Here is a 25,532-nt window from a genome sequence, read left to right on the forward strand (position 1 = left end):
GGTGGTGGCTTTTCAAATAATTTTGAATCAGAATAATAACAAATAAAAAAATTTTCGGAAAAGCTTCAAGATGCAATTAGAAAAAAAAAAGAGTCATGGATTCGCTAAGCGTGCAAGTGCCAATCCCAAAGAGTTGTAGGTGTATCCAGAACCACTGTTTTCCGGGCCCAAAATTCGGGAAGCTTCACCAGGAATGGTGGACAAAATTTAAAACTCAGCAGAAACTACAAAAAAAACAACAAAATCAGATACCATATCAAGAACAATCCACTTTAAAACATCAGGAAAACAGTAAAAAAAGTTCAAGTTTCATGAGAGAACAGTTAGAAGAACTTCAAAACAGCATAGGAAGCGCCAACTACTTTTAGAAACCTACAAACAGTCGAGACTAGTTTGTTCGATACTCTCCTGGAAGAAGAAGCAAAAATCCACAGTTCGAAATTTCTCAGATGAAATTATTTGGACAGTTGACCAGTCTAGAAATGCCCGAAATGACAGATTTATTGCATTCTGTCCTTCAGAGGTCATCACATTCATACCATGAACCACCCAGCATTAGCAATGATGCTCGGGGTTGTAGGCTCTGATGGTAAGCGAATGTCTCCTTACTAGTTCCCTCAGAGTCTCAAAATTGGCCCGAATAACTTCCTGGAAGTTCTGAAAACTGTTGTAAAGCCATGGATTGATGCTAATTACAAAAATGTTGACTTTGCATGGTAGCTGGATTCAGCCCTTGGACCCTGATGCCTGAAGAATTTGTCAAGAATATCTGCGCAGCCTTTCTGACACGGCTTAAGAAGATTATCGAGAATGATGGCTACTATATTGAAGTTTAAAGTTGCTCAGGCATCAAAAAATATTATTTCCAAAATTTTATTAATTTTTCTTCTTCCGTTTCTTTAAAATTGAAATAAAGATAATCATATTTAAGAGTCTCAGTTTTGTTGCCGCACCCTGGTAACCTATCATTTAATGTATGCATTACGCAATGATATATATTAACTAGATGTCTAACTTCCGAAAAAAAGTGAAGCAAATTTTTTTTGCCACCAGCATATGATTGGATAATAACTTGTTTTGCCACCAGCATCTGATTGGTTAACAGATATTACGGAAAAACGAATAGCAAAAATAAAACAAAACATCGCACAGTGGAGTATTTGTATGACAAAACCGCTCAAAAGTCAAAAAATCAAGTTCGCATAAAAGTCTTATTAACTTTATTATTTTCAAGCTAGATAATTGCTTCATTAGATTATGTAACAGAAAATTCTTCTCGATTTTTCCTTTTGTCGTATTTTTGTTCAGAACGTGGCGTTGTTATTTGAAATTTCGTGGGAAAAAAAAATTCAAAAATTTGTGACATTTGCTATTGCAGCTATTATTATATATTGTTCAGTTTTGAAAAAATAAACGGCTAATTATGGCAGAGGAAGGTATGACCTATATTTTAAAATAAAATTACATTAAATTTCTGTAGTTATTGTGCATAATATAAAGCGTTTTTATGATGGACTATTTGAGTTTTAATTTTCATATAAAATTATAATGTAATAATGTTTTTGTTAACAAGTATGGTCTTGTCGAGTTATAATTTTTTTACGAGCAATAACTATAGGCTGTAAACAATCAGATACTTTTGTAAAATTATCCGCCAACGTCCGCCACTTTTTATATTAACGCTTCAAAAATAGTGTGTAGACCATTTCGTAATATACACAATCTCGTAAAACGTCTTGAAATAGCTATAAAATAAATTCTTGTTGTCTAATTTTTGAATATTTTTGTACAAACTTAACCAAACTACGTAAATCTTAAATTGTATCTAATATATTAAACTATCAAACTATAAAATCTCAAAAAATATATATATATCTTATTTGTCTTTCATTAAGGTCACACCACTATGTATTTACTGATTTTATTATTTATCATGTAGATTCGACAGAAGTCAAAAAGTTGTTCACTAGAAGAGAGTTATATGAAATAATGAAAGATTGTAAAGGTAAAAAATTTGATGAAAAGTTTTCGTTGTTAGAAGAACACCTTATAACAGTCATGAAATATCCAATAGATCAAAAAAGTACCATAACAAGAATTTTAAAATTCTTTAAGAGTGATTTCAAGAAAAGATGGATAGCTGCAAGTTATAAACAAGAAAGTTTTATAAAAAACAATAAACAATGGCTCAAATCAAACATCGAGCTACCTTATTGGTCAATAAACATTCGACAGAAACCTGGACGACCATCAAAATCATTTATAGAACTAAGTGATTGCAGCAAGCGTCGAAAAACTATGGATTTGCGCAAACAGGTCTCTGTTGATGAGTTGACGTATGCAGCCAGAATGAGCCAGCACACTTCAGGAAATACTGATGTTTCAAAATTTATTAAAGAAATTACGGCCACGCCTACCAGAGCAAAGAAATACCGAAAAGCATTTAACTCTGCTTTTAAAAAAGTAACTGTCAATAAATTAACACCTCAAGAGGCACTGGCACTGTTTGTAGAAGGCGATTTTACCAGAAAACAGTGGGAACTTATTCAAAGTAGAAACAAAAGTGTCTACCCCTGCTACTCAATAATACAACAAGCCAAAAAAGAATGTTACCCTAATAAGGAATCGATACAAGTAACCGAAACAACAGCTGAAATTCAACTACAAGCATTACTTGACCACACTACATTACGCTTATATAAATATGTCTCAGAGGTTGTAGAAAAGTGTTCAATTGAAGAAAAGAAAAATATGGTTTTAATATCAAAATGGGGCTGTGATGGATCGCAACAAGCAAAATTTAAGCAAAAATTTCAAAACAACACCGACAGTGATGCAAATATTTTTCAAAGTTCTTTAGTACCTCTGAGAATGATTGTTAAAATTGATGGCCAACAGGAAAAAATTATATGGCAAAACTCAGTCACCTCATCTCCAAGGTTCTGCAGGCCCATTCGAATACGTTTCATTAGTGAATCTAAAGACATAACAATGGACGAGATAGAGCACGTAAAAAACCAAATAAGGAATCTCAGGGAAACAAGGTTGCCCAATGAAATTGGAAAAATAAAGCATACCTTGCTTTTTACAATGGTAGATGGTAAAGTGTGCAACGCTGCAACTGATACTACATCAACTATGAGGTGCTACATTTGTGGACAAACATCGAAAGATTTTAATAAATTGATTAAAAAAGAGCCAATCAATACGGAAACCATCTCATTTGGACTCTCGATTCTTCATGCAAGGATCCGCTTTTTTGAATCGCTTCTTCATTTAGCTTATAAAATACCTTTACAAAAGTGGCAAGCTCGATCAGACGAGGAAAAAAAAATTGTCAAAGAAGCAAAGAAGAAAATACAAACATCCTTCAAAGAAGAATTAGGGCTTCAAGTAGATATACCTAAAGCAGGGTTTGGAAATACGAATGACGGCAATACGTCAAGAAGATTTTTTTCAAACCCGGAATTATCTTCACAAATAACTGGTGTTAACTTGGATTTGATAAAAGGTTTACACGTTATTCTTGAAGTCATTTCAAGTGGATATAAAATTGATGCTGTTAAATTCGACGCTTTTGCTCATGAAACTGCTAAACTGTATATCAATCTGTATGGTTGGTATCCCATGTCTCCAACCATGCATAAAGTTTTGATGCATGGTGCCGAAGTAATAACTCATGCAATCCTCCCTATCGGCCAGTTATCCGAGGAGGCAGCTGAAGCCCGAAACAAACACTTTCGGCAGTACAGACAAAATTTTAGTCGAAAGTTTTCTCGTATCGACTGCAATACAGACGTATTAAATAGGCTGCTATTGAGTTCAGACCCATACATAAGTAGTTCTAGATCAAAACGGCATAAAAAAACGTTGCCTTTTTCCAAAGAAGCAGTCAATATGATGATCTCAGCATGAAGCTTTGATAAGCGAATATGTCTTTTTGTTAATAATAAATTACTCTTTAAAAAATTTTATTTTTTTAATTAAACATTTAATTTTAATAAAACTCTGTGTTTTAAACTAATAAAGCGAAAAAAAAATTCATAAAATATTTTTGAGCGGTTTTGTCATACAAATACTCCACTGTGCATCGCTAGAAATTTTTCTTCTTTGCTAAGGCTACCGGTTTTACAACCTCCAAAAATTTGCTTCACATTTTCTTACGGAATTTATGTGAAGTTAGACATCTAGTTAATATATATCATTGGCATTACGTAATAAAAGTTTCATAGGAAGAAAAATTGAAGTATCCTTAATTTAATAGTTCATTTACTTCCTCTTTTCTCATTATACAGAATCCAACAACAAGTACCTACTAACGTTACATTCTTATCTGCCCCACCCACAAATTTTAACATTTCTGCATCACTTGATGATAGTAAAATAATAACAAGCACAGTAATGTTAAAATTTTACAGCGCAGTAAAAAAAAACGTTAAAATTTTATTGCGCAGTAAAATTAAAACATTAAGAGTTTTAACAGAGTAAAATATCAACACGACACGGTTTATGATGATATGGCAACATATTTAAGAGATATGGCAATTGGCCGCAATTGTTGTCCATGGTGGAGGAAAAATAAAGGTCTATTTTCTTGTCAACCTAAGCTTACTCAATCACTTCTGGCAATCTCCGAAGCTCTTCAGCTTTTTTGTATCCGACAACTTTAAAAGTTGAATTTAGTATATGTGAATACTAAATGTAACTTTTAAAGTTGTCGTATACATAAAAGCCTGTGAATAAAATTTTATCTCGAACTCGATTGAAGTTTTTGCAATCTCGATCGAACTCGATCGAAGATAAAAAAAAAAAAACGAAAAGCCAATCGTAATTTGTTTTTGGCATTTATGACCAGTACGAAAAAGAAAAATTCATTTTCAAAATTCATGACTATTTAGTTCTACATTTTAATTAGTATTAAATTAAGGAAAGTTTATTGTTATGCAAAATTATTTTGAAGACCGGAAAAGCTAATTGTTTATCGCGGGAATATTTAAATTGATATGCAATTAAAACAATTTCAAACATTCTTATTTCCTACATCTATCTTCACTGTACACTTCACTACAAATTATATTAACAAACCAGCGGTAATTTTCATTTCTAATTTCATTAGTTTCATTCACTTTTCTTCTTTAGAATTTATCTTTTCGAATGCAATAGTATACATAGGTCTTAAGTAAAAAAAATAATAAATATTAGAACGAATCTAGAAACAAATAAACTGGTGAGTTAGTTACATACTATATTTTATATGACTATTGCTTTCTTTAATGATTGTTGTTATAGAATTCGAGGACAGTACAAAGTAACTTTCGTTGAAATGGATACACCGAAGCCTTTATTAAGTACGTAAATAAAATCAGTTTCATTTTTTTTTTTTTTTTTTTTAATCTACATATAACTGTAAAAACTTATAATTTGCAAGTTTGCTTAAATTAAATATAGTATTCATAATTAATTTCTTTTATTTGTTATTTGTTATCTTTCTTACAAATGCATTAATCTAAAAAAAGGGAGAAAAACTAGTTGTTTTTTTTTGCTTTTAGATTTCAATAAATTTTTTTTATCTTTCAGTACCTTCAGCTGATGGATCTTTAACAAAATTAAAATCTGTCAGAGAAATACGTAATAATCTTTTTAACAAATTATAGTACTTTCTGAGTTGAAATAAAACGAAATATATATAATATGAAAAAAAGCTATAATATATATAATCAAGTTTTTATTTCAAGTATTTGTCTTTTTTTACAAAATTGCATAGCTGGTGAGTACAGAGGAGTTTTTCCATTTGCATATTTCAATGCATTACAGTCAAAGCTTTTTGACAAGGTAATCAGATATTTTTATTTCTATTATTTTTTTTTAAATAAAGATAAAGTTGTAATGTATTACATTAAAAGAACATAATATGAATATATTTCTTCATTCAGTTTATTTTTTATAGCACTTTGCAAAGTATTTTCTATATTTTCATACAAATTACTGTTAATTGAAAATAGGTAATGTTAAAGAACTAGCTTCAACTGCAAAAGATTGGTTTTTCTTATATTTGTTTCAGTATTTCAGTTTAATCTATAACAGTGTGTATGGTCTCTTTCTTAGCATGAACTTATTAAGTAATTTTTTACTTGCTAAAATATATATTCAGAAAAAATGTTCAATAATGTTGTGCTATTTAAAGAAGAATTGAAATGTTAAGACTACAGAAAACCTGAAATTAATGCGTGTGTGAGTGATCCTAAAGAGAAATAAGCTGTACCAATTAATTTCAATAATAAATATTGCAATTTGGGTAAATCTGGAACAAATGATTTCTTAAGGGCATTGATCCCAGTTCTTTCTAATCAATAACTTAGCACTTGTGTATTTGAATTTCAGTGCCATTCTTAAGCCATATTTTTTGTTTAAACCAAGGCATGTGCTGACTTAAATTGAATCCTACCTACACAATCAAGCATGCTTGATTGTGTATCAATCTGTTGGAAGACCTTTTCAGACCTCATCAGGAACATCAACAATGTTTCCAAGGATGTCTATTAGATCAGGAAATTCCTGCACTTAAGTACTTACAAGTGTGCACATCAAACAACTTTTGAATTGGTTGAACTTTATTTTCAAATGATACAGATGATCTTTTTTCTACTGGGTAATTTTTAAGTTATCCATAAGTGAGGTAAATCTCTTCACTCAAACCACAATACTGCTGACATTAATTGATAGCACATTTACTTTATCATAGATGTCTTTCACTTGGTTAGCAATAACTTTTTCTAGATCATGCGGTCCAGATAAATAAATAAGAAAGAATCAACACTTGACAATGTCTAAATAGGTAGAGATATAATTTGTAGGTAGATCAACTGGATGACCAAAAAGTGGATGCTCTATTTGGCTTCTATAGCGACATCAAAAAGTTATTATAAACTTACTTAGCAATAATTTCATAATTGATAATTTTTCAAAAAGCTTATTTCTGCAGCATTAGAAGTCAACAATCAACACCAACAATTTGTCTTTAATTTCATAGGGTACTGTAAATTTTTGCAAAGCCCTGTATGCTACTTATATAATAATATTAACATGAATAATCAAAAAACCTAAAATGCCTTCATCCTGTAATTATATGACTGTTGTAAAATTTATCCTGCAATCATATGACTGTTGCAAATTTATATCATTTTGATCTGGCGTAGTTAAATTCAAGTTAAAGTTGGCACTAAATCAAATTTTTATTAGATTTCTTGTATGTATGTATGTATGTATGTATGTATGTATGTATGTATGTATGTATGTATGTATGTATGTATGTATGTATGCATGTAGATACAAAGGCATACTTATGTAAAATGAACAAAATGCTGATTTAGTTTGGTTTTTTTTCATCCAGGTGATGTACTCAGATAATCCAATTGTTGTTTGTTCACCTACTGGATCAGGGAAGACTGTACTGTTTGAGCTCTGTATTATTCGTTTATTACTAAAAAGTGGTGTTTCACAATTTAATCAGAAAGTTGTTTATAGTATGTAGTCTTATTTCATATGCCTCCTTATGTTAAAATGTTCTAAAAACATAACTTATCTTAAAAACCTGAAATAGTAAAGGTTGGTGGAATTGTTTGTCATCTGGTCTCTTTTTATAAAGTTATAAACTAACAAAGTATAGAATATAAATTTAGATAAAATTCTTTGAGAGTCTATTATGTATTACTCTGATATAGTTAATAATAATAACTTTCTAATCATATTTTTCCTTTTCATTAAAGAAGAATCCACTAGATTTTACCTGACCACATGGTTCTTTTGTCATAGGAAAATACAGCTTACACTAATTTTCACTTTTCTCTCTCTCTCTCTCTCTTACTTAATAATAATTATTTTACAAAGATTTAGAAAGGAATATTTTCTTTTTGTAAAAAAACAACAAAAATACTGATAAATGCAGTTATGCAAGCATCGATGCTTGCAGGGTATTTTTTTTATCTGTTAAGAACTATTTCATTAATATTTTTTTGTGACAATTAAATTTCCCTTTTAAATTATTAACTAAAGGGTTCTATATTTATATTCATTGGTTTTGATTTCTCCATGAAGTAAGTGATGTAAAATCTAATAGAGTTATATTTCAAAATTTAAAGTTCTTAATCTTTTTCAGGTTTCTTCCATGTTTTGAATATGTGCTTAATGTATAATTAATATATAAATATAGATGTCATTTATAAAAATATAACTTTAGTGTATTTTATCAAACTTCCTCAAAATTTCCTGAAATGAAAATACAAGTTGTCATTTTTGAGTCATGTTATGGTTCATATTGATTGTATGATGGCACTTTACATAATAATATTATCATGTTAAATGTTAAATTATGAAGTTAATTGTGGCAATATGATATTGTGATAATTATTAAAATTCAATTGTTCAGTGGCTCCGATTAAAGCTTTGTGCAATGAGAGGTACCAAGACTGGAATAAAAAGTTTGGACCATTTGGGTTGCGGTGTACCGAACTAACAGGAGACACAGACTTTGATGATTTTCAAGAATTGCAATATTCAAATATTGTATTTACAACACCAGTAATAAATATCTTAGTTTGTTTTTATAAACAGATAAAATAGTTCTTAATTATATACATTAAAAGCACCAAAGAATGTGTATTTAAAAATCATAAAAGGATTTTAGGGACAGTTTTCCTTAAATTTCTACTCATTTTTCTAGCAAAGTACAACAAAGGTTTAATTGTTAAAGTATGTTTAAATGTTAAGACACTGTATGGTACTTAGTTTTGTAATAACCTTAATTTTACTAATTTAAAAATTTTTTTAAGGAAAAATGGGACAGTATGACTCGCAAATGGAAAGACCATAAATCATTGATTCAATCAGTTAGATTATTTATGATAGATGAGGTAAGTAGAAATGTTATTGATACAATGTCACCTTATTGAATTGTTAATAGTTAGGGTTGTCACAGTAAAATAGGGTGGCAAAGGCCAAAAATGAGAGAAACATTTGGCTTTTTGATTGGCCAGGAAATAGACAGGGATAATAGGAATTCTTTAGAAAAATCAGGTATAATATTTTAAATAACTTATAACTATAAAAACTTTTAACTTGATGGAATCAAGTACACTTATACAGCCTCCAGTGTTGTATCAGTGTCAGTGCTAGGATCTCTACCCAGAAGATCCTGTTTTTTAATACTTGGGGACAAGGTTCCAAATCACTAGAGGCTACTCTGATATTAAAATGTTGTTATTAGAATGTGTTAGAGCTAGAAAGTTAATCTTTTACTGGAATTGAAATATTCAAAGAATTTTACTAGTTGCTGGAAATCATATGTAGATATTTTATTTTCCAATTAAGTGCTCTGTAAACTACACACAAAAAATTCATGCAAACCCTTGTAAAAGGTTAATAGCATGCATCATTCACATAAATTATGTTTTTATAGTTTCAACAATTAAAAGTAGTTGTCGTTATAAATAATTCATTATATTGTATTTCAAACATTTTTTTTTTTATCATCATTTAAAATCTTTATAACATTGGCATTTATAGTATTAAAAATACTATTTGGTTGCATAAGCAAACTTTTAAAACAATGCCCTTAAAGCATGGGTTCTACATTATCTCTTTAAAATGGAGATAGGATATGAATTATTAAAATTTACTAGATATCCTGTTACCCAGGATATCTAGTAAGTTTTTAAAAAATTTTAATATTGTCATGCAGTTCCTCTAAAATCCCATGCTGTGTTGTGTCCCACAATAAGTAGGGAAATAATATAATAAAGAATTTTATTAAGAGAGAATTTTAATGACTTCAAAAGAAGAAATTAGCTAGTAAGAGAGATGACCAAAGATATATTACCTGGTTTTTTAGACTTTAGTCTATTGCAAATGTTCAATTGCCTAAGTTAGTTATTGAAAAGCTATTTGCTACTAAATAGCAGCATGATGGAATGAGGTTCTAGCCATTCCATGTCCAGGGAAAAAATTGAACTAGACAAATGTTAACTACAACTGTCTAAAAAAGTTTAAAATACTATTATATATATATATATATATATATATATATATATATATATATATATATATATATATATATATATATATATATATATATATATATATATATATATATATATATATATATATATATATATATATATATTTGAAAGCAAGCTTTAAATTAAAATAAATGATGTTTGAAACCAGAAAACAAAAAAGTTCTGAGAAAAGAAAAAGAGGGATGTATTAAAAAAAATTGAAGAACCAAAAATGGTAGAAAAAAAAACGAAAATAAAAATGAAGAGCACTACACTGTTTTTCAGGATGCAGGGGGAAATTATTTTATTTTACTACTGGAAAAGCAACCAAAACTCTTAAACATGCAGAAATAATTGCAGGTAATATTGTTAAATGGTTAATTAAGAGAGAAAGACAAATTATGCAGACTACATATTCTACAAATAATACTAGTTGTGAGGGAGGAGTTAAAAATGTGAAGTTTTAATTAGGAAAAAAACTTGTTTGACTCATTTTTCAACTGAACACAAATAAACTGCCACAATTGTCAAACAACAATGGTCTGAAGTCATTAGATTAAGGCTTGGTTTGGAAATAGATCTATATATCTATTCATCATTTGACCCAATAATTAAAGGCAATTGTTTTCCTGGATGATGCAACAATCTATGATTTTTTTGTAGATCTTTTTTATGTTTCTAAGTTTGTTGGTGCAATTTTTTCTATTGAAAATTTGTTCTGTTTTACATTGAAGATGGTTGACTATTGCTAACAGAATATGTAGAATATGGATCTCTAAACATGGCATTAAAGTTAAAGATTTTTAAAATCTGATATCCATCAATGAGTTCATTGTGGGTATTTATTTTCTTTGTTTGTTTCAGATTAGAACCAAATCTTTATAGATTAAAGGTTCCAAACATGTTCTCTACCAGCTGGAGCAAATTAAATATCACAAAGAAGTGGTTGTTAATGTAGTATCGCCATCCATTCAAAGATCAGCTTGGTATTATTTTAGGGAGTGTATACTACAGACATTACTTTGTTCAAATAATAAAGAGGATAGAAATGTTGTTGTTTTACAAAAGATAGAAGAGATTCAAGGTATTGTAAATGAAGACTTATAGAAAGCAGATTAATCTCTGCAATCAAAAAAGACACTTATACTAAACTCAGCTGCTAAGAGATTGACATCATGGGATTTGATATTTATGAGACAGTTCTAATTATCTGCCTGACAACTTTTGAAATGTTCCTATGGAAGCCTATAAAAGTGACAAATTTGCCGTACTATGGGGAGTCTTGAAAAAGCTTTGGGAAACTAGTAACTAAAGCTTTAAATAGACTGTGTACTCATAAAAAAGAGGAAGATCTTGAAAATATGACATTTTTACAGCATCAAAATTTTCTGTTTTTAAAAATTAAATTACTCTAGACTCTCTAGAATATTCTGCAACTTTTAGTAATACCCACCTAACAGATGACGACAAATCCCATTTCTGCAAAATTTGGTAAAGAAAAAAACTGCCAAATTTTGGTAAAGACAGCCTAAATAGAACTTAGATGCCAGCAATATTAGTAGGAATGCTAAAGGGTTAATAAAGACGAAAAACAAGATTATAGCCCAACAGGAAAATGCTGATTGGGCAAATCAAAACCTCCAATCGAATAGTTTTCCATACATTCTTTTATGTAAAAAAACCTCTACATTTAATTTCATCACGTTGTAAATTGTTTTCTTATTTTTTTTAATGATATTATTATAGGTATTTTAAACTACTAATTTAAAAACTAAGTTGTAACAAGTTGTTGTCCCTGATTCAATTTATTTACTATTTATGTTTTTATAAAAGGTAGTAAAGTAATAATGGTTTAGAAAAATGCTTGGAAACACAACGCATTAGGTATGTGTGTGATGTAAAAATGCTAAGGAATTTAGATGAAACAAATAATCACAGTAAGTCATACAAATAAAACCTAGTACACACAATACAGTAACTTTGCAACAGAACTGTTAACAGTTTTAACAAACAAATGACTTTGTATGTAATACACACAACGATTAAGATATGTACCATAAGATGAAATATGTAGACCTATAAGAAGAACCATATTTTTGACAATTGTTATTAAAATAAAAGCACCAAACAAAATGAATTAGTAACAACTTGTTTGTAATTATTTTTCTTTTCAGTAAGTTTTTAAAAAATATTTTTTTTTAGCATTTTCCAATTCTAAATAGACACTGATGCACAGGGCACACATCATTTTCTTAAAAAAGAAATTTAATGACTTGTATTTGTTAACTTCTTCATTCAGTTTTGTTGCAATTTTTTTGTTTTACAACAAGACAAATAATTGTATGTGTGTTGTTACAAATAAACAGTTAATGGAATCCAAAATGATATGCCAACATATTTGGTTATAAACAGCTCATCTCTACAGATTTGCCAACATAAAATGATATGCCAACATATTTGGTTATAAACAGCTCATCTCTACTGATTTGACCCATGATGTACAATATGTATTGATTTGACCCATGATACAAAGTATTGCTTTAGTTTTTTATTTTTTGTTTTAGGTTCATTTACTAAATGACAATGCTCGTGGTGCAACTATGGAGGCAGTTGTAAGCCGCATGAAAACTGTTCAAGTTGCAATTAATAACGAAATTTGTAAAACTGGCAACCAAGTTATGAGATTTGTTGCAGTGTCTGCAACTATTCCTAATGTCGATGATGTAAAGTTCATATGACATTTTTGCTTTTAATTTTAAGTGAAAAGTTAATGATCATTCAAAGATTTCTTTTTGATTTAATAAGATGCAAAATATGATGGCCTTGGTCAAAATTTAAATTTTGTCTAGATTGCTGCTTGGTTAGATACTGGATTACTTCCTGCGTTTGGTGTTAGGTAATTGTTTTACTTTTTCTAGCATTGTTAATCGTTCATTTTTCTAATTTAATTAATAAAAGCTTGTGCTTTTCAAAAAATATAGAAATACTTTTTTTTTAGTGAATAAATCTTCTTTTTTTTTTTAAATGTGTGTTTTGTTTATGCTGTTTTGTTTCTAGTTTTGGTAATGAATACAGACCTGTGGAGTTAAGAAAAGTTGTTTTAGGTTATCCAATGTCTGAAAGGCAGTCAGATTTTAAGTTTGATCTTACTCTTAGTTATAAATTGAGCAGCATAATACAGACCTACTCAGACAATAAGCCATCCCTAGTTGTATGTAACTTTGTTCAATGTTTAAAAACATAATTTTTCAATTCAAGTAATTAGTTTTAGGTAAAGTAGTTGTGCTAGAAAATATCTTAACAGTTGCAGGTTTGGTAGATGCTTATGTTTATTTATTTATTTTTTTCCTGTTTTATATTCTCTGAAATTTTTATTTCATTTTCATTCATGAAAGATATTGATTTTTTACTTTTTGCTTTAGTATTTCTTTTTAAGATAATCTTTCAAATTCCATACACATTTTTTTCCTTCTTTTTTTCTTTTTTAATTAGAAGGTTGCTTACATCAAAATTAGAACTCATTTGACTTAAAAGTTGCTTAAAACTACACATATGCAGCTGACATTTAATCAATAACTTTTAAGTGAAAATAATTAAATTTCCTAAGTTATGCAATCGAATATCTTATATATATTTTACAATCTGAGTTATGCAACAGGGTAAATAGACATAAAAAAATTCTTGAGGTATTGAAATTTATTATTGTTTAATTATTTAAAATTAATTTCATAGCTTTTTATTTAAAGTTAGGTTAATTAATTTGTCTTTAAATCAAAGTTGTTTTTTAGAGTAGTTTTAGTTAAAAAAGTACCATGTAGTTGTGTTAAAGAAATTTTTGATTTTTTAAAATCATATTTAGTTTTGTTGCACTCGCAAAAGTGCTGTTCAAGCAGCTGGAATTCTTGTTAAAGATGCACGTTTTATTATGAATTCACAACAGAAACAAAGGTAAATTTCCTTTGTATTAAAATACTTGAAATATTTGTTACACTTCATGTTTAAAAAATTATATTTTTATTTGTATTGTCTGCTTTTTTTAAATAATTTTTTAATAAAAATAAAAAAAAGCAATTATTATTTTCCTAAAATGTTTGGAATTTTAAAGAATTTCTGGAGAATTTGTTGCAAAATAAAAAATCTTTTCTCTCCTGGTTGCTTCTTATTATATGCATCAATTTTAGACTGCTCAGTTATGCAAACAGCATGCATGATTCCAAACTGCAAGGTTTCTCCATCCCAATTAAAATTACTTTATTGGTTTAAATCATGACTTTATTTTATAAAATATTTTTAGTAAAATTACTTAGTATAATTATTTTATTTTGTGTTGCTAAAGAAAAATTTTCTTTGTTGCAGATTATGTGCAACGTGGTTGTGGATACCATCATGCTGGTTTACATTTGAATGATCGCAAACGCATTGAAGAAATATTTTCCAATGGAGACCTCCCTGTTTTATGTAAGATCCCATAACAGTTTTAACACTCTTGCATTTGAAAAAAGATCCCATAACAGTTTTAACACTCTTGCATTTGAAAAAGGTGCTCTCAGTAAATAAATAGAATACTTTAGAACCTTTTGCATTGAACTTTAATAATTTTCTTGGAACACTTTTGTTTTTTAAGTTTCCTGGTAATTTGGATTTTCATTTTGTTATTGTAAATAAATATATCTTATGATATCATTCTGAGCTTATAAAAATAACTGAGCACTTCATACTTTAATAAACATGAAATTGAAAAAAATTGTTTTTTTAAAACTTTTTCTCACACCTCATTATGTTCCCTGATTTAAAAAAAAATCATGGATGTTTCTGCAACAAATTTGCATACAGCAGAGTAGCAAATATGAAATACAAATAACATGGGTTGCTGACTTTCTTTTGTCACTAAAAATCTTAGCAGTAATGCAAGTTTTATTTTAAATGTAGATTTTTTAAACTCAGTGTCTTATTTCACTTTACATAATTTCTACAAATAAGAATAAATAATAAAGTTGTCTCTCATCAGGCAATCTTTAAATCTGAAGATTTATCGTATATACTCGCGTATAAGTCGAGAAATTTTGGACAAGATATTTACTCTAAAACAGCAATTCGACTTATATGCGGGTCAGAAAAAAAACAAATTTATTCCTAGAAATTTTTTTTTTTCGTATTTCTTTTTTTTTTGATTAAAAAATGTTTCATTTAATATTGATTTTGTATTGATTTTGGATCGACTTATATGCAAGTATATACGGTAAGTCACAGTCTTTGCTTCTACTAATGTGAGTAATGGTTAAAAATACTTTATCTTAGGAGACAATATTGATCTCTAACCCATTATTTTGATCATTGTTACAGCTTTTCATGTAGTTTATTTTATATTTTTTATGAAATAACGCTTGCACCCACTCTTTATTTTCATTAAGGTTGAACATTATTGATAAAATTAAATTTAGTTTTAATTAGCAAGTTGTCTATATATACTTTTATTACTGTAAATAGATTTTTAATAAATAATGATTTGATAAATAAATAATTAAATACTAGTTTAAATTATTTGTTTATCAAATTTTTTATCATTTTCTTAATCGAAATGAACTAATTTGATTTTTTTTTAGTTTGTACCAGTACGTTGGCAATGGGGGTGAGTTTGTATTTACACATTTATTTGATGATGGAAATTGTTTACATAAGTTATAGTTTTTGTTATTGTAAATAGGTCAATCTTCCTGCTCACTTGGTAGTTATAAAAGGCACCATGCATTATGAAATGAGTAATAATGTTGAATATCCTGAGGCCCAGATTTTACAAATGATGGGCAGAGCAGGACGGCCTCAGGTAGTTTTATTTTAATACTTGTTACTTAAATTGTCTTAACAAGTTGTTTGTTTTTATAATTATTTTGTTCCTATATTTGTTTATTTTAGCAATAAAAAGTTAGGTTTTTTTAATTATTTTTTTTTTAGTTTATTTTTTTTTTGGTTTTGTTTTTTGTTTTTTGTTTACTGCAAAGTTTGACACCTCAGCAACAGCTGTTGTAATGACTAAGATCCAAAATAAGGTAGGCTTTAGTTCAATTAATGTCGATTGAGAAATCCAGATAAGTATATTTCTATTTTACATAATTATGAAATAATTGAATAAGTTCAATTAATAGATTTTCAACTAAAAACAAATCTTTATATTGAACTATAATTATTACAAATAAATTATCAGTGTAACTAATTATTTTAAATTACTAATTTGTAATGAGTTTAGACAAGTTAGAAACTATTTTGAAATTTAGGATGTTTGTAGAAATTTTGGTATGCAAATTTCTCTGTAAAAAACTTTTCTTCTAATAAACATATCCTAAGGACACTTCCCTGATTGACAATTTCCAGATAGGCACGTAGCTGTTCTTAAATTTCCCCAACATTTCCATTATTGAATTTAAAATAAGTTAAATTATTTGGTCTAGGAATTAATTTGTGCGGTTTTTAATTGAAAATTGAAGGTTTATTTCAAAAACTGAATGGATGAATATATTAATGAAAATAGTGTCCATCGCTAGTCACTACTTTTGCCCATCTTTCCAGCAATTTACGAATTCCGTGTCGAAAAAATGCTTCATCCTTAGAAGTGATCCAATCAGAGACCCATTTTTCGATATTTTCTGAAGAAGTCAAGCGCTGTCCAATCAAATCGTTATTCATGCAATCGAACAAGTAGTAGTCAGAAGGAGCAATGTCCGGAGAATACGGCGGGTGGGGTAACACTTCCCATCCGACATTTTCCAAATAGTTTTTGACAGGTTTTGCATCATGTGGTCGAGCGTTATCATGCTGAAAAATGAGTTTATCATGTCTGTTACCCCAATCTGGTCGTTTTATGACCAGAGCTTGCTTCAAATGCATTAATTGTTGTTGATAACATTCTCCATTAATAGTTTCACCAGGTGTCAGAAGCTCATGGTACACCACACCTTTCATATCCCACCATATACACAGCATAAACTTTGCACAGTGAATATTCCGTTTGGTTTGTGATGGACCTGGTTCACCTGGCTTTACCCAGGCCTTTTTTTGTTTAGGATTCTCGTAATAAATCCATTTCTCATCACCAGTAACGATTCGATGCAAAAATCCCTTTCTTTTCTGTCTTTCAAGCAGCAATTCACAAATGGTCTTCCCTCTTTCCACGTCTCTGTCTTTCAATTCATGTGGAACCCAATGAGACATTTTTTGAATCATACCCATGGCTTTGAAGCGTCTGGAAACTGTTGATTGTTCAACTCCTAATGATTTTGCAAGGTCCTCTTGCGTTTGACAAGAATCCTGATCAAGCAATGCTGCCAATTCTGCATCTTCAAATTTTTTCAGCTGTCCTGGTCGCTCTTGGTCTTCCAAACAAAAATTACCACTTTTAAACCGTGCAAACCACTTCAGACACGTTCGCTCAGCTAGAGCATGGTCACCATAAACTTCAACCAAAATACGATGACTTTTGGTAGCACTTTTCTTCATGTTAAAGTAATGAAGAAGAATTCCCCGCAAAAACACTTTATCAGGAACAAAAATCGACATTATCAGTTAAATTAAAAATAGTGTTGTTTACGCTTAAATAAAATGATTTATAATGAAAATGATGCGCAATAACAGTGATCTTCGCACGCATGCATGGCTAAACGAAACGCTGAGACAATAAGCTAGTTTTGTAATCCCTTGTCAAACCGCACAAATTAATTCCTTGACCAAATAATAAGATCAGCCTTGGAAAAGATGACTGCTATATAATAATTTGTAAAAAGTATTTTTAAATAAGTTTGAGGAAATATTTGTTCAGTGAGATTTTTTAAAAAAAAAATTAAGTTCTGTTTTTAGTTTTATTACTTAAGTATATAAAGCAAATAATAAGAAAATGTGACATAATGGGAAAAAAAAATCACTTAAGTATATAAAGCAAGTAATAAGAAAATGTGATGTAATGGAAAAAAAAAATTAAACTAAGATAAAATAAGGTAAGTTTAAAATAGGTAATATTTTCTTTGTTGATCTCATGCAAGCATTTTTTGCTTTTTTTTTTTTAAAGAAGAAATATGAAGCTCTTGTCTCAGGCAATCAAAGCATTGAAAGCAGGTTACAAATTAATTTCAATTTTTGATAGTTTAATTTGTTTATTATTCAAAATTGATTGTGTTGCTGTGCATTTATTTAGTTTGCATCATCATTTAACTGAACATCTCAACGTAGAGATTGTATTAGGAACTATAGAAAACGCTGATGTTGCACAAGATTGGTTAAAATCAACTTTCTTATACAGAAGAATGCAACAGAATCCTAAATATTATGGCATGTTTTATTTGCTGTTTTTTTTTTTTGTTTATTTTTTGTTTAAAAATCACATTTTGCATTCTGTTAAGAAGAAAATATTAAGACATAAATAAACTTAATAATATAAAAAAAAATCTAATGTTAAAGTATTAAGCTTCTGTCTAACACAATTTTCCTAACATGATAGAGGTCATCTGTATAGTAAAAGGTTTAATAGTTACTACATGGTCTGTAGTTTTTTTAAGTTAATTTAAAATTTAGTCTGGTTTTTTGAAATTTATTTAAAATTCTCATACTTTAAAAAGTGCAGTTATTTTTAAATATATATCAAACATAGGGAAAAAATTTCAATCAACTATTAAAAGCCAAATTATTTTGCAAAATAATTTTTTTCTTTAAACAGGGGCTCCTGAAGGTCTAGATAAAGATGCTCTAAGCAAAAGGTTACAAGGTAAATTTAATATAATAGTTTCTGGATATTTTTCTAATTTATCCTGTTCATTGTGAGCAACATTTTTCAAAAATAAGATAAATAATTCCAAATTTTTTTGTTTCATTTAACAGCAATGTGTTTGCGTGCACTGAAGTCTTTACAAACATTACATCTGGTGTTATGCAATGATAATGGACAGTTCATTTCAACTGGTATGATTATTTAAAAAAAGAAGAAATATGTTGGTATTTTAAAGTCAAATCCTACCAAGAATCCATTCTATTACTTTATAAGGATGTTTCACACTATCTTTAGAAATTGGTAAGCTAATGGCAAACTATTGCATCAACTTTGAAACACTAAAGTTGTTTTCTGGAGCTAATGGGCATGAAAGCATGGCAGACATGGTTTGCAATTTTTTGTTGTTATAAAAATTTCAGCTATGAAGAGTTGAATTTTTTTTTCATTTTTCTTTTTTCTAATAAAGATTGAGCTTTTATCAAGAGCTGAAGAATTCAAAGAAATGACTGTTCGTCAAAATGAGAAGAAAGTTCTTAACATGTTAAATAAAGACAAAAAGAGAACAACCATTAGGTGATCTTTTCTCTTTTAAGTGTGGCTCATTATTTGATGTGTTTTGCAGTATATTTTCATCTAAGCTAATTTTAATCAATTTGTTTAACTTTTATAGCAATAAAATAGATTTTATAAGTATAAAAATTGAATAAAACAACAATCAAAGTTATAATAGAGGTTACATTAAAAGAAATTTTTTCTTTTTTAATTGTAAGGCCTCATGGTTTTATATACGTTATGCATCACAGCTTTAAACTGTCAATTCTCATGGTGCATTATATTAATTCATAGCTCATTACATATTGTAAGTTCTGTTTTTCAATAAAAAGGGTACATTATCAATGTTTATAGTGAGTGATCAATTCATACAACTCATTAATGCATTCATAGGATAAGTTCTATATTATCATATATTATCATAGTAAATTTGTCATTTTATTAGTTTTGAGAATTGAGTTTTGGTTCTAGATTCCCTCTGCCTTCAAAGATATCAAGTACTGCAATGAAAATCAATTGGTGACCGGATTTTGTGTTTATATTTAAACTTTCAGTTAAATTTTAAGAATTGCTTGTATGTTTTTATCTTAAGATTCTCAGTCATTGTGTGGCACTGCAAATTATGCAGCTGTGCATTGTGGAACTCTAATTTTTTAATAGTTTGCTTAGCTGACTTTAACATGATTTTTTGTTTGAAATGTACAAAAAAAAATTCATAAGAGTCAATTTAACAAGTTTATATTTTGTATTTTAACACTTCCACAAACTATTTTGCTAGTCTTCTACAATCTGCTCTTGGATGTCTTTCTGTTACTGAATTCTCCCTATTGCAAGACACTGGGGTAAATAGAATATTTTAAAATTTGTTAGAAGCTGGTCTATATCTAAGTTATCAAAATTTTTCATCTTTATAATTGAGTTTATTATGTTGTATTTAACAAGTAGTAGGTTCTAAATTGCAAATATATGTTGTATTATATTGTCAATAAACTGTTTGTTTTCATCAACCATCTAATTACACTTTTTATACTTCTATTATAAACTCAAAAACCAATTAGTTTTTGTTTAAAGCATTGATTAAATTGAGGGTGCTCTCTGTGTTGCATTCTACATTATAATATAGTATGAATGTATACTAATCAATTCTGTTAATAACTTTTGAATCAAAGAGACATACTTTGTTAAATCTTGTTTCTCTTGTTAGAGGGAATAAAGTTGTTTTTTTTTTTCTTAAAAAAAATTGGTTTTGTTAGAATTTTATACAAATGTTAAATGTTATCTTTATTTATTGTCTTTATTTTTTTTGGTTGTAGAAAATATTTCAAATTGGTCAAAGAATCTCTCGATGTAAGTTAATTTTCTTAAATAAGTTTCAAACTTTTTTTACAATAAATTAAAATGATAAAATAAAAAAGTGTTTTTTTTAGTTTTACCAAATTTTTCTGTCTTACGTCTCCACAATAAAAAAACAAGTTGTAACTTATCTCTGTTTTTCTAACATTATGCTGTCACAGTTTGTTAGTAAAGTCCAACTTTTCATATTTGTGATTTGCGCCAAAACAATTTTTTGCAGATAAATTAGTTTTCCTTGTGAGGGTAGTACTGTCTTACATACTTTTGAAATTTTTTTGTTTTTAATTTTAATTGATTATTTAAAAAGTAGTTATTTTTCTTTTCAAATTGTTGGGTTAAAATTGTTGCTGTTTTAGTATCAAGTACTCAAAGTTGAATTTTTTTCATGACTCCTGTATTGTTTACCTTAATTTGATATTAAAAGCTATTAATACTTTAAACTTTCATTTTAGTCATGATGGAATACTTTCTACTTCAAAGTAACTTTCAGACTGCTCTTAACTCTGTGCTGTTATGTAAATGTATTCGTGCGAAGTAAATATATTTATAAATTTAAGTGAACTGAGATTTTTTTTATGAATTGTATTTTAAAATTAGATTGCTTATAAATACATAATATTGGCCAAACAGTGTACACTTAAAACAAAATCTTGGAATTCAAATAGGTAAAAATTATAAAATTCTCAACCTTTTGTAAATAGAAACTTTTTCCACACTTTTATTTTCCAAATTTTTCAAAAAACCTATTTACATGTTTTTAGATATTGGTTTTGTGCTTTTTTAAATATTTGAATTCATTTTTTCAAGTTGGTGTTTTTTTTATAATAATTTATCAATTTCTGTTAACAATCTGTTCTTAATAAAAGATAAAGTTGGTTGAATTTTCATTTAATTGAGTTACATTTACTGAATTTTTTTTTAAATATTTATACATCCCTCTATTCTTTAAGGCTATGGGAAAATTCTATATATGTCTCTCGACAATTGGAAAAGATTGGTAAACATAGTTTTTTTATTTTTAAAATGCTTATAATTCTCTTTAATTATTTTTTATTCTTGAGTTTAAAAACTTTAAACAACTTTGTTTTTTTTTAGTGTTTTAAGCTTCATCTGGGGAGAGGTTGTTTTTTTTATTTCCATTTGAAATTATTTGTAGGTGCATCATTATCAGCAGCATTAGTGGCAGCTGGTCTTACAACATTCATAAAAATAGAAGAAACAAATCCCAGGGAAATAGAACTGGTACTTATTTGTTTAATATTATTGAAATTAATGTTTTTAAGAATATCTATTAATATTTCTTTAACAATATGTATTCATAACAATAATATCTTGTTCATAAGGATACATTCACCAATATAATAAAGGTTATTTCTATGTGCTTTATTTAAATTATTTAGATTATTATACTTAAATTTAATTATACATCTTTAATTTTATATTTTTAGTTTTTAAAGTAATTTTTCATAACTTTTATTATATATAGATTGTAAATCGACATCCTCCATTCGGTTCACAAGTAAGGTTTATAATTAAATAGTAATATAAACAGGCTTATGACAAAAACATTGTCTGAAAAGTAATAGATCATTCTTAAAGCATTTTTAGCACTGGTCACCAAAATTATTTTTTAAAAATTTGTAAAGAAGTTCCATTGCATGACATTTCTTCAAAATGAAACTTATACATTATTGGATGTGGCTTATGTTATGCAACTTTTTTTTTTTTTTTTTTTTTGCAATATCACATGATTGTAAAAACAACTGCATAGTAAACAAACAAAGAGATTAATCAATTCAATCGAAAGTCAACTAAAATCCAAAAGTCATTGAAAAAGTTCAAGAGCCATAGCACAAGACTTTAGTATCAGCAATAGATCTATTCAATGAGTGCTAAAAAAATGTTTATGTAAATATCCATATAAAACAATCAGAGTTCCCAAGTTAACTTCAGATCATAAAGCAAAAAGAAAATCAAATTGCATCTGGATGAGAAAGAACCTGAATTGAGAAAAAGTTGAAAAAACAATGTTTACAGACGAAAAGATGTTCATGTCAGATGGCTACTATAATTCCCAAAACAATATTATTTGGGCTGATGATCAGTAAAGTGCAAATGATTCGGGTGGTATATTCAAAGAAGAGAAATACCCTAGAAATGTAATGGTTGCTATGAGGTATCATGAAATGGCCTCATGCAGTCTTTCTTGTTTGATAAAGGCCAACAGCTTAATGCAGAGAACTATATTGATGTTTTGAAGTTTTATAAGAGAGAAGGTGACAGGCTTTCCCATAGAGATGATTGGATGTTCAACAAGATGGTCAAGTCCACATACAAGTGATTTGACTCAAAATTGGTGCAAAAATAACTTCAAATCCTTTATACCCAAAGAAAAATGGCTTCTAAATACACTCAAACTGAATGAAATGGACTATTCAGTATGGAACAAAATCAGTAAGAATGTCGATTACAAAAGTAACAATAGGAAAATGTCTGATCAAGAAAATTAAAAAAGACAATGAAAATTTTACAAGGGAAGTAATTGACACTTTTCTGTTTTAAGTCAATAGAAAAAAACAATAGAGATAATATAATTAACCATAGTTAATTATTATTTATTAAAGTATGTTAAATAAATATTATATTAAAAATATATTTGTTCTTTTTTTAGTAATATTAAATTATTTAAATGTTACAAAATATATGCCACATCTGATATCAAGTGCTTTTTTATACATGAAACAAATATTTTGCCAAAATGTAGTGCTGTCTCACTGAAATTAGTTTCTTCCGTTTTAGCTGTGCATTGGTGTTGCCATTTATAAAGAACAAGATTTTTATTAAAAAATATAGCTCTTTTCTGAGTTTATTTTTAAAAAAAAAACGTTATTAAAGACACCAAAAATTCTAGAGAAATCAAACAAATTAGGGAAAAATTTCTAAGCATTATTTTTTACAGGCCTGCGTAATAAATTATGTTAATATTTGTGTTGTGTAGTGTGTTTAACTTTATAGGTGAAACAGTTAGTTTCATCTCTGCCAAAGTTTGATGTAATAGTTAAACAGGTAAATTATTTTGGTGTGATCAACAAAATAATCTTTTTTTCAGTTTTATTATGTTAATATTATCATACAGTGCTTAAATAAAAAAAACACAATTTTTCTTTATCACAATGCATTAAGTTATTTTATTTCTCAATAACATATTTCTACTTTCAGCTAAATAGTAAAATAAGTTCTTACATACACATTCTATTTTTCGCTGCGATTTTCTTTAGATTTTGTGCTCTCTCAGTTGTTATTAGTTTCTTCTATTTTTTTCTACATAAGAATGAGACTCCCCAGTAAAAAAAAGTTAAAGGTTGAAAGTAGGCTCAATCATGGTGTTGTAGAATTAAACTCTGCTTTGTTATTTACATGGTTATAAATGTAGGAAGGAGAACTTAGCTTAAGTCAGGCACATGTATTAGTGAAGGTAGTCTTGCTCAACAAGAAAGATCAAGTGCATCCTCTACAGTATCTTTTACTTATTGGTGATTCAGATAACAGAATTCTCTTTAAGCAAAAAATTTCGTAAGTTTTTCATGAGTTTTAGTTTGGTGTTAAATAGTATATATATTTCAGTCTTGTCCTTTTTTGGTTTTTTAAAAGTAAAAAGAGTTTTTTACTATATATTGAGATTATTGTAAATAAATTGCCCCACATGTTTATTTAGGCTTAAGATACTTTGAATTTAAAAAAAAAAAATATTTGTTAACATTTAGAAGCTATTTCTTATTAAAAACAGAATGACTCTTATTTTATCTTACTTGGAAAAAAATCTTAATTTAAAAAACTAGACCTATCCTTCATTGTAGTACAAGAAAACTGTTATTGTGACATGTTGGCTTTGAAACTTTTAAAAATATAGGAACTTTAAAAGATTCTCAAGTTAAGATGCTGCAATATTTTTTATCAAACCTTAGAGAAGAAATGGCTCACAAAAAAGACACTCATAATGGGTTTAAGAATGAAAGCTAAAGATACTCCCTATTTTTCCAGAATATTTAAAGTTTGAGATATCAATTTTGAAGTTACAAGATGAATGTAAAAATGGTCTGGGTGGACTCTTCCATTGTTTTCATCTGAAAACAGGGGAAATCTTTTATTGATATCTATAGTTTTTATAAGTTAAAAAATATTTATCTACTAAAAAACACATGTTTTAGAATACTTATTTACTAAAAAAACTTAGATTTTTTATTAACAATATACAAACTCTTTAACAGTTTTCTGCTAAAGGATTGTGTGCAATAAACATAAGTTTTTATAAGTTTCTTTGGTATAAAATGTGAGGAGCAGAGATGTTTTGGTTGTTTAATAAAATGCCTTATTGTTCAAAAAAAACCATGATAACCAATAATATCAAATGGCATGATTTGATATGAAATGATCATGTCTAATGTTCATTCATAATGTCCAAATGTTCAGTTTAGTTTTACAATCTTGCATGTTCTTTAATATTGCCATTTTAAAATATTTTTTTTAACAAAGAAGTTGCTTTTTTATTTTTTTTAAAAAAAAATCTTTTTAAAAATGTATTTTCATTTTAATTTTTTATTTGTTTGTGTCCTGCTTGAATACTTTTATTAACATTTTAATTTAGCATTTATCATTTTCAAGGATCCATATGGTTTACAAAAATTATTGTTAACAAGACCTCAAAGACTTGTAGTATCAGCATAAATCTTATCAATTTACAATATGGTATATTTAGATTTTATTAGCAGATTAAATATAGACTTTTTTAATTAAAAAAAAAATTTATAAAAAACTTGAGCTTA

The 25,532-nt window shown here is 28.0% G+C and overlaps 2 protein-coding genes across 20 annotated transcripts in view; both read left to right on the plus strand.

Moving 5' to 3' along the window:
• Positions 1-1,150: 1,150 nt before the first annotated feature.
• On the plus strand, positions 1,151-4,083 carry LOC149893468 (uncharacterized). Of its 2 annotated transcripts, none has more exons than XM_090076003.1 (2): positions 1,151-1,436; positions 1,940-4,083. In XM_090076003.1, the coding sequence occupies exons 1-2, from the start codon at positions 1,424-1,426 to the stop codon at positions 3,913-3,915; spliced, it is 1,989 nt and encodes a 662-aa protein (XP_089932129.1). In that variant the 5' UTR covers positions 1,151-1,423; the 3' UTR covers positions 3,916-4,083. The 2 variants fall into 2 exon arrangements, with proteins under 2 accessions (XP_089932129.1, XP_089932140.1); XM_090076014.1 differs by lacking the exon at positions 1,151-1,436 and having other exon boundaries at positions 1,826-2,005; positions 2,116-4,083.
• A 799-nt stretch (positions 4,084-4,882) lies between these two features.
• The window catches only part of LOC145188340 (putative ATP-dependent DNA helicase HFM1), a 28,260-nt gene continuing 7,610 nt past the window's right edge, over positions 4,883-25,532 (plus strand). For 2 of the 18 annotated variants that reach the window (XR_016455085.1, XR_016455086.1), the window contains exons 1-32: positions 4,883-5,090; positions 5,290-5,348; positions 5,578-5,628; positions 5,765-5,832; positions 7,391-7,523; positions 8,426-8,577; positions 8,829-8,909; positions 12,617-12,775; positions 12,902-12,948; positions 13,110-13,263; positions 13,912-14,000; positions 14,234-14,277; positions 14,409-14,510; positions 15,656-15,681; positions 15,757-15,876; positions 16,052-16,099; positions 18,109-18,155; positions 18,235-18,368; positions 18,754-18,801; positions 18,915-18,995; positions 19,099-19,190; positions 19,271-19,377; positions 19,828-19,875; positions 20,135-20,198; positions 20,670-20,703; positions 21,162-21,243; positions 21,660-21,706; positions 21,866-21,951; positions 22,196-22,228; positions 23,725-23,775; positions 24,143-24,282; positions 25,372-25,455. Coding sequence is in view for 9 of the 18 variants with exons in the window: in XM_090096303.1 (XP_089952429.1) it covers positions 5,324-5,348; positions 5,578-5,628; positions 5,765-5,832; positions 7,391-7,523; positions 8,426-8,577; positions 8,829-8,909; positions 12,617-12,775; positions 12,902-12,948; positions 13,110-13,263; positions 13,912-14,000; positions 14,234-14,277; positions 14,409-14,510; positions 15,656-15,681; positions 15,757-15,876; positions 16,052-16,099; positions 18,109-18,155; positions 18,235-18,368; positions 18,754-18,801; positions 18,915-18,995; positions 19,099-19,190; positions 19,271-19,377; positions 19,828-19,875; positions 20,135-20,198; positions 20,670-20,703; positions 21,162-21,243; positions 21,660-21,706; positions 21,866-21,951; positions 22,196-22,228; positions 23,725-23,775; positions 24,143-24,282; positions 25,355-25,455 (2,494 nt within the window). In the remaining 9 variants the exon portion in view is untranslated. The other 16 variants (XR_016455088.1, XR_016455089.1, XR_016455094.1 and 13 more) reach the window with 14 other exon arrangements.

Source organism: Hydra viridissima, unplaced genomic scaffold, assembly GCF_058129835.1.
Source record: "Hydra viridissima isolate aposymbiotic clone 2 unplaced genomic scaffold, HvirCarnegie_v1 scaffold_1, whole genome shotgun sequence".
In the NCBI taxonomy this organism is placed as follows: domain Eukaryota; kingdom Metazoa; phylum Cnidaria; class Hydrozoa; order Anthoathecata; family Hydridae; genus Hydra; species Hydra viridissima.